At 36.0% G+C, this 9146-nt stretch overlaps 1 protein-coding gene across 1 annotated transcript; it reads left to right on the top strand.

Annotated features, from left to right (window-relative positions):
• The first annotated feature begins 1996 nt into the window (after positions 1-1996).
• Positions 1997-4179, top strand: LOC141711417 (cyclin-D3-3-like). Its single transcript, XM_074513851.1, has 4 exons — positions 1997-2562; positions 3014-3215; positions 3333-3463; positions 3578-4179. The coding sequence occupies exons 1-4, from the start codon at positions 2122-2124 to the stop codon at positions 3800-3802; spliced, it is 999 nt and encodes a 332-aa protein (XP_074369952.1). The 5' UTR covers positions 1997-2121; the 3' UTR covers positions 3803-4179.
• Positions 4180-9146: the final 4967 nt, after the last annotated feature.

Below are 9146 nucleotides of genomic sequence, written 5' to 3'. Positions count from 1 at the left end.
GAAAGTTGCCTTAAATGTCAATTGAGTTGGGTCAGGTGACCTTATTTATTTTACCTGCCTTGTTCATTTCCATTCACCTATCCCCATCCCCCATTTTTCCCTTTTTCTTTTTCTACCTCTTTTTTTTTAAAATGAATAAACTCGAGCTCGGCTCGTTAAGAACTCGGTTCGAGTCGGTTCGTTAAAGGTTTGAACTCGAACTCGAACATAAAAATGTGTTCATTAAGAAAATAAGCTCAAACCGAACTTTTGGCATGTCCGACTCGAGCTCGGCTCAGCTCGATTTTTTTTTAAAAATAATTTTTTTTATATATTTGATTATTATTGATAGTCCATATAACTCCTGGGAGGACTACTCCCAGGCTTTCAACTCCATACAGCTCCTGGGAGGCCTACTCCTAAGCTCCTAGCTCTTAGCTCCATACAACTCCTGGGATTCCTACTCTTATGCTCATAACTCCACTCAGCTCCTGGGAATGACTAGTCCTGACCTTCCAACTCAGTCCAGTCCTAACTAGTCCAGTCCCGCGACCCCAACCTTGAGTAATCCCAGCACGTGAGACGCTGACCCGAGCACATGATGGAAGTAACTGTCACGCGTCAATCATGGGGATAATCAAGGCACGTGTCAGAGTATCCTCAAAACATTCCTCGGCCAGTCCCGCACTGACACATGTAAAACATCCACTCCCGCCAGGTGTCCTCCGCTCCCAGAATCAATGGCTACGATTCAAAGGTACCAACCCTAAAACTCTATCCTTGGGCTATAAATAGCCCAAGAATGTGAGGTTTTGGGGTTAATCATTCTTTCACACTCATATACACACACAACCACCTTACATTCGTATTCATCTTCATCTTCCCAAAAAGCTAGTTCTTACTCTCACGCCGGAGGCGCCGCGGGACTCCAACCCCCTTCCGGTGTTGTTTTGTAGGAACCCAACCACAGCTACACCTCTACAGCGGCGAAGGATCCAGGACGGCGTCGAAGGAGCAGCCCCGCCACCAGGAGTTATCAATTATGAATTCATATTTTTTTATAAAATATGAAGATTGATAGGCTGTTTTTGATAGCAGCAAGAGCAAGGGCTGAAGATTGAATCCAGCTGTATATAAAAATGTCAGATGTACAATGTCACGTGTCACGCATGAGTTCCTCTTCTGCACAATTTACAGAATTTTATTTTGTTTTTATGTGGAAGAATAGAAAGATACACAGACAAATAATGTTAATGTTAGGTAGAGTTTGTAAATCAAAATTAAAATTTATTACAGATTGCATCACTGAATAAATTATTACAGGTCCAGTGGACAAAGTCACAAAATACAAGCATGCATAATTTAAATATATATATATATATATATATATATATATATATATATATATAATACCAAGTAGGAGCTGATACTAAGCAAGCAGTAACCATGGTAGTAAAAATCGCTAATCGGTACTAATCGGTTTAGGTACCGATTAGGGATTAATCGGTAAATCGGGGATTAATCGGAGGTATTAATCAGAACAAAAATCGGATATATTTATATATTTTAATAATATTTAATATATTTATCTTATTTATTATAAAATATATAATTCAATTTTTTTATATAAATATTAATCGGATTTCAAAAAATAGATCGTTCAAATATTTTTTAAGAATTAATGGGGGATTAATCGAGATTTTTTTAAAAATCGGGAATTTTTAGAACACTGGCGGTAACTAAAAAATTAAATTCTTCAATTCTGCTTACTACTCCTGTACTCCATAGTCAGAATGCAACTCTTCGGATTCAGCAAGTAAAATACTTGTATGCTTAACGATTGTTATCATCATCTGTCCGTTATATTGCTGTGAATGCGGGTGATGTCATCTTTCGACGTTAAATAAATCTCTTCAAGAATTTTCACTTCTTAACGAGAAAAGTTATAACTGACCGATGATTAACAATAATCGCTTTGCTGGACCAACTTTCTTGCATATATTATACACGTTGTACAGACCAAGATTAGCAACTTCATTCACCCCTTCTTTCTCTCATCTTTCTTTTTACTCTCACTTATATAGTATTACTGTTACACAATGAAATGAACTCAACTTTCAAAGCTCTTCTTCCCAGAAGAAGATGGCTTGTGAACAACACACCTCTCCATTTCTTTTAGATTCTTTGTACTGCCAAGAACAACATCTGGTTGATGATGATTATCAGACACTTGAATGTAAACTTGAACCTCTTGTACTTAACCAAGACTTGTTTTGTGAAGAAGAGGAGCTCTCTTCTTTGTTGTCAAAAGAAGAGCTGAACCTTCTCTGTAGTGACTTTGAAAACAATCCATTGTTAGTTGAATCTCGGCGAGATGCAGTGGAGTGGATGCTGAGAGTTGTTAGGCATTACTCATTTTCATCACTCACTGCTGTTCTTGCTGTGAACAATCTGGATAGGTTTATGTTTAAGGTCGAGTTTCAGAGGGAGAAGTTATGGATGATACAGCTTGTTTCTGTTTCCTGCTTATCACTTGCTGCTAAAATGGAGGAAGTCCATGTTCCTCTGCTTATAGATCTTCAGGTAAAACCTTCTTTCATTGACTTTGACTATGTACACTATTGTCCGATGAACGTGTGTCTTTACGGAAACAGTCTCCCTACTAACTCGATATTATATATGTTTGGTTATTTAATTTGTTGTTTCATAAATGCCGTAGCAAGGAAATAGTTAATGTAGAACTAGGCGTCCGAAGGCTACCTTCGAGAGATTAATCGGCAAGTCGGAGATTAATCAGACCGATTAATCGGAAGAATATAAATATTACTTTTAATTTTTATAATTATATAATGATCAATATGTCAAATATTTGTTTGACAAAAGAATATAAATATTACTTTTAATTTTCACGAGTACAGATAAAGTCTGCGTACATTTTAAATTTCTAAACGCTTGCTAGGAGCATGTTTGGTTTTGTTCATTGTTGAATGAAATGTGTTGATCATTGTGTAGTTTATGATTTGTGGTTGTGAAGGTAGAGGAGCCTCCATACATATTCGAGGCGAAAACGATTCAGAGAATGGAGGTTTTGGTGTTATCAACTCTCGAGTGGAAGATGAATCCTGTAACACCAGTTTCATTTCTTGATTATATCACAAGGAGGCTTGGCCTAAATAGCCACATCTGTTGGGAATTTCTCCGGGGATGTGACTCCCTTCTACTCTCTGTCATTGCTGGTAAGATTATAAATATCGATAATTTTATTCCTGGTTTACAATAAAATCTTGAAAAATGCACAAATTTAATGTAACAACCTGGTTACTGATTTATTATGCATGTATGCTGCTTTGCAGATTGTAAGTTCATGTGTTATCTTCCGTCTGTAATAGCAACTGCTACAATGCTGCTCGTAATCAGTAGCGTTAAGCCCTGTATCGGTCCAGATTACCAAACTGAGCTTTTGGGAATTCTTCGGATTGATAAGGTAACGCTCCAACTTCTGATTTTTTTCATTCCATTGTGTTCTCTTCACAAGTACATTGCATTGTATCGTTATGGTTAGTGACCGTTCTCATGTGCATCGTTATTTAATAAACAGCGCAGATTAGAAGACTGCAGCAAGCTGATTCAGGAGCTGATATCACAAGGATATGGCAACAACATTAACAAACGCAAGTTTGTTTCTTTGCCAGGAAGCCCCAGAGGGGTCATGGATCTGTATTTTAGCTCGGATAGCTCAAATGAGCCAGGGGAAGTGATCACATCTGCATCAGCCTCTGTATCATCCTCCCCAGAGCCGGTGTCGAAGAAGAGAAAGGCCTAGGATCAGCATTAGCAGAATTTCGACAATGCAGCTGCAGATAACCTCAGCATTCCTTCCTAAAGAGAAGGATCTTTCTATATGATGGCCTAATTAAGTCTTATAGTACGATTAATAACAGCGACAAGTTCTTCGTTTCATATGCAAGTTAAATTGCCCACCATCTGTGCATCAAAACTCATCTCTACCTATTGCTTGGAGAAGATATGTTATCCGATTCGGAGGTACTGAGGTAGAGATGGTTGGCAACTTGGCATTTTATCAGAACAGGTAATGAAGAACATGAAGATAGTACTATAGCATTAGCATAATTTTCTTTTTAATTCCTCCATGTAAAAAAACCTACAATTTTAAATAATGAATTCCTTTATTAATATTAACATTGTGTTTGATGTTACCACTTCACTAACACTAAGGAGAAGCTTGGATCATGAGAACTCAAGCCGGTTAACGGGAATGGTAACAAGGTTACACTTACGGTACATTTTTGTATTGAAATCTGATTCTCATTGCCGTTAACCGGATTAGAATCTCGTGATCCAAACGGGCACTAAAATATGTCAGAGTTTGAAGTTTGTTTTGGATTTTGAGGAGATCCATTGCTTGGTTTCCAGTACCTAAAAAAGTTTAAATTTAAAAGGGTTGGTAATAAAGAAAAGTAAGAAGAAAATCATGAATAAAATCTAAGGGAATATGAAGGGTAAATTTGTTTGGTTGTGGAGTGGAGGGATTGATTGTCGGCCACTAAAATACATTTTTGTTATTTGGGGGATTTAATCTCGTTACAGATTTTAGCCTGTATGTATGGAGATCACTCAGATCAGTGTATTTTGTAACTTTTTGTTACATATATATTTACAGTTGAGCACGCCAGTGACCATGAGTCCATGACCTTAGTTTCTAAGACCAAACAACATTGTCACTAACAATTTTGGTCTCAGTTTGGATCATGCGATTTCAATTCAGTTAACGGGAATGAGAATGAGATTTCAATATAAAATATATTAGAACCTCATTCTCATTAATTGTGTTCAAATTTTATGATCCAAACTGTCGCTTAAATATTTATGATAGAATAATGGGAGGTAGGGCTGTCAATGAATCGGATATCCGATCCGATTCGATCCGAGAGCCAATGAAGCGGATATTGATTGCTTAAAATAAAATCCGATCCGAAAAAAATCCGATCCGATATACGTAGGATATGGATTTAATAAGATCCGATCCGTACCGCCTATTGAATTTGTGGAGTTCTTTTGTACAATGAACATGACAGGAGGGAAGGATTATTCCATGATTATCTTTTTTAAGTCTCGGCTTGAATATGTTCGAAAAAATCTTCGTAAATCTGTTAAGCTTTTAATGGCTTCGAATAATCGAACAGAACCGGATACTTCTATTATGTACTATAAAATTCAGTCTTTTTTTCTAAATTAAGCCTTTTTCTAAATATAACGGAGCGGAGCTCCGATCCGAAAATCCGAAAATCCTACGGATCGGGATATAGATCATGCTTTAAAAAATCCGGCTATGATCCGATCCGAATCCGAATTCGATAAAAATAAATGGATCTGGATATAGATCAAGGGAGATCCGATCCAAATCCGATCCATTGACAGCCCTAATGGGAGGTAACTCGCGACTAAAATTCTGTATTTGAACCTGCTAACCATTTGCTGAAATTCTTGAGAAATTTATAAAAGCAGATTTAGGGAACTTCAGTTATTGACTCATTTTTTGAGTTAGAAATATGATTGTGTGAATGTAAAAGAAAAAGAGAAAAGGAAAAGGGTAAAAGACAATTAAGCACGGGAAAAAAGGAGGGGGTGATATTCATGAGATAATATATTGCCACCAGTCCACTGGAATCAACATCTCTGCATAAATTACAACTACTAGCCAAAAGATTACATTGTTTGCGGTAAACAATGAATCTGTGTTATATATAACAAAGAACGGCTTGTCCGGTGTATGCTCATGGGGACATGCTAAACACTTAATTTATAAATTTGAAATGTTTTGATTAATGTAGTTATTATGAATGCAGGGAGTCCACTGTCCACTACTATTAAGAAGTGTTGACGAATCAAAACAAGTTAAAGTTATAAAAAATTTGTGCTTATTGTATGTCTGTAAGCATGCCATAGAAAAACCGAACAAAGAAATCTGTGTTATATATAAAAAAGAAAGACTTTTGGATGTCTTAGCCAGCTATTAAAGGTAGTGCAAGAATTCAACATACTACTCATCTTCTACCACGTAATCAAGGATTTATGTAAAAGAAATGAAGGATCAGTGTGTGTATAGAGTGTTTGACAAAATAAAAGTCTGCAAGTACATGTGTGTGCAACTGCTGACTGTTTCACAAATTAACTTGCACACTTGCATGCATGCTGATGGACATATACATATGAGACTCGTATATAACATGACATGTTGAAGAGCAAACGTATGTTATAGCATATTATATGAGAGCTTATTTTGCGATAAGTATAAATGATGGTCCCTTCATGTATGTGTATCAAAAATATTACTTTACACGTATAACGTGTTGTCGAAACTTTTCGGCATACGGTATACTGTCAAGTGCGAAGCCATGAAATTTTTTTCACCTGTACTATGAGACATACAACTAGTAATAACATAAAAGTTTGGCTAATTTGTAGAAAAAATATGAATAATTTTTTTTACACTTTGACTACAGCCCACCACAGCTTGGTCTGTATGCTACAACATACGTTTGCCCATGATCGGGGACATATATAATTCCACATGAACTAATGGAAGATTACCGTGTCTATGAGGACTAATATGTAGAATGCAGATGCAATGTTACAATTAGATTGAGTAGCATGATGAAACACACTAAGAACACAGAAAATGTGAAAGGAGAGGAGAGTTGAAATTTGGGGACAGTAGTTGTGTTTGTATACATTGATTTTGTTTGTGATGTCCTTTCTGTTGGTTAACTCAAGACTCCGGGGAATCGATTTTGCTATTATTTCAACTCATTTTTAAATAAATTAACACACAATGATGAGTCAGAGAGAGTTGTTGGTTCCGGTTGACATATCTTATTTTCTAATCCCTCTCTCATTATCTAAGTTTGACCTAGTAAACATATGACTACTCACTAATCACCCTTTTTCTGCTTCAAAAGAGTACACCGTTTAAAACACTCCAACGATCATTGACAAATCATCTGTTTGCGGATACAAGTATTGTACTTGTGTGTAGGGCTATAATTCGAGCCGGGCGGCTCGCTAGAACTCATTTAAGTGGGCTCGACTCGGCTAGTTTAGCTAAACGAACCGAGTTCGGGCAGAAATTCCGGCTCGTTTAATTACCCGAGCCGGCTCGACTCGAGAAATTAAACGAGTCGAGTTTGGGTAGAATTTTAGACTCGATTAAGTGTAAAATTAAACGAGCCGGCTCGCCCTACTCGTTAAAATCGGCTCGTTTAGCTAAACGAGCAGGCTCGGCTCGACTCGTGAAATTAAACGAGTCGAGTTCGGGTAGAGGTTTAAGCTCGATTAATTAAACAAGTCGGCTCGACTCGACTCGATTAATCTCTAATCGAGTCCATTATCTAAGTTTGACCTAGTAAATACATGACTAAGTTTGACCTAGTAAATACATATCTTATTCTCTAATCACTCTCTCATTATCTAAGTTTGACCTAGTAAATACATGACTACTCACTCATCTTCCTTTTTCTGTTTTAAAAGAGTCCACGTCCAACGATCATTGACAAGTCATCTGTTTGCGAAAATTACTCGCTATTTCCCAGCAACCGGGGACATTAGTGAGTGGTAAACACGTACAAAACATAACTACAGAAAAGGAGAACTGCAAAAATTGATGGAAGGGGTCCCTGAAATATAAGATTTGATTGAAACAAGACTAAGTTTTGGGATAGGATTCTTCATATCCATCTTTGTTGCCAGATAGTATACAGTATATGCACACACAAACCATTCGTGATCGGTGTAATGGTCCTATTGGAAATCATGTAGAGCCCTTCACTTCTTTATCCAGATGATAGGTCCAATCTTCTGGCAATGGATTCGATTCTCTTAAATTCGTCGAAATTAAAATTTCCACATTTCATTGCTTTTCGATATTGAGCATTTTACTCCGGACTCGATTTTTTTCTCGATTAAAGAATTAAAACGTATCAACTAAACTACTAACATTATGTACTTCATTCGTCTCATTTTAACGTGTCCTGTTTATTCAAAATTTTGAAATTACGAATGAATAACTCTTAATTTTAAGATGAAGTTGAGTTAAATTCATCATAAAAGAGTCGATGGTTAATTTAAAACGGAGAGAGTATTTATTTTCAAAAAAATGATTTGAGATATAATTGAGGCATGGTCCTATGGTAATACTCCCTACCGTTCTATTGTATAATTTACATACTTTTTTCCTCATACTTACACGTATTTTAAGGTTATTATAAAGTATAGTTTTATAATTTATTTTTAAAATTTTCTTTTCCTGTATAAAAATTTAAATATAATATTTTTATTTAAAAAAAAATTAAAATTATTCAGGTAACCATACTTTACGGGGGTTTTAAAATACGTGTCCATCCCCGTGCCCCAATGTGATAAAAAGATGGGACAGACTGCAAATCTGCAAATTGTCATTTGTGTGTAACATTTGCACCATTTGTGTAGTAGAAATTAGTACCATACATATATATGGGTGCGCAATGCGTATGTAAACTTTGTCTTTCATGTATTCTGGGGGAATTTGGGGAAGCTTAAGCCAAACTAGTTCATTCAATTATTTCTGTCAAATACAGCAAGACACTCTGCTTGCCCTACATGTGGTCCAAACATCCTGGAGTGTTAATAATTTATTACTAGTATATTTGGAATTTGAAATAATTGAATTTGAATTATTTCTGAATTCGTGAGTTGCCGTCAGGGGCGGATCCAGAAATTTTTGTTTAGGGGGGCATCCGGAAAATTTTGAAAAAATACCTTTATATTTTCAAAAATTTTGACGGGGCACTTCATATATTTTCAAAATTTTTAATAGTAAAAAATTGTATAATTTAATTTTATGGGGACACGTGTTCTCCGGTACCCTTTACTAGATTCTCCTGGTTGCACCTGCATTTCTATTTCAACTTCATAATGTGATGTTGTTTATTGTGTTTGACTTGGGATCTATCCCAGTTAATTAATGTTAAATCTTGTATCTCGAATGAGTCTTTGAAATAATAAAATAGCATTTCCTAAAAAAAAAAAAATTGAAAAATTTGGTTATCACGGGCTTCATTTCAAAATCCATACATCTTTCAAGCCAGCCCAATACCTAATGTGGACTTCAA

This window comes from Apium graveolens, chromosome 3 (assembly GCF_009905375.1).
Source record: "Apium graveolens cultivar Ventura chromosome 3, ASM990537v1, whole genome shotgun sequence".
Lineage (NCBI taxonomy): Eukaryota > Viridiplantae > Streptophyta > Magnoliopsida > Apiales > Apiaceae > Apium > Apium graveolens.
The sequence above is the reverse complement of the archived record's forward strand: the minus strand, read 5'-3'. Positions and strand labels throughout refer to the sequence as shown.

Bases quoted from the DNA above. Each gene is read 5' to 3' on its own strand.
- LOC141711417 (XM_074513851.1), top strand. From the start codon at position 2,122: ATGGCTTGTGAACAACACACCTCTCCATTTCTTTTAGATTCTTTGTAC. The intron at 2,563-3,013 runs GTAAAACCTTCT...GTGGTTGTGAAG, and splicing joins CTCTGCTTATAGATCTTCAG to GTAGAGGAGCCTCCATACAT. The intron at 3,216-3,332 runs GTAAGATTATAA...GCTGCTTTGCAG, and splicing joins TCTACTCTCTGTCATTGCTG to ATTGTAAGTTCATGTGTTAT.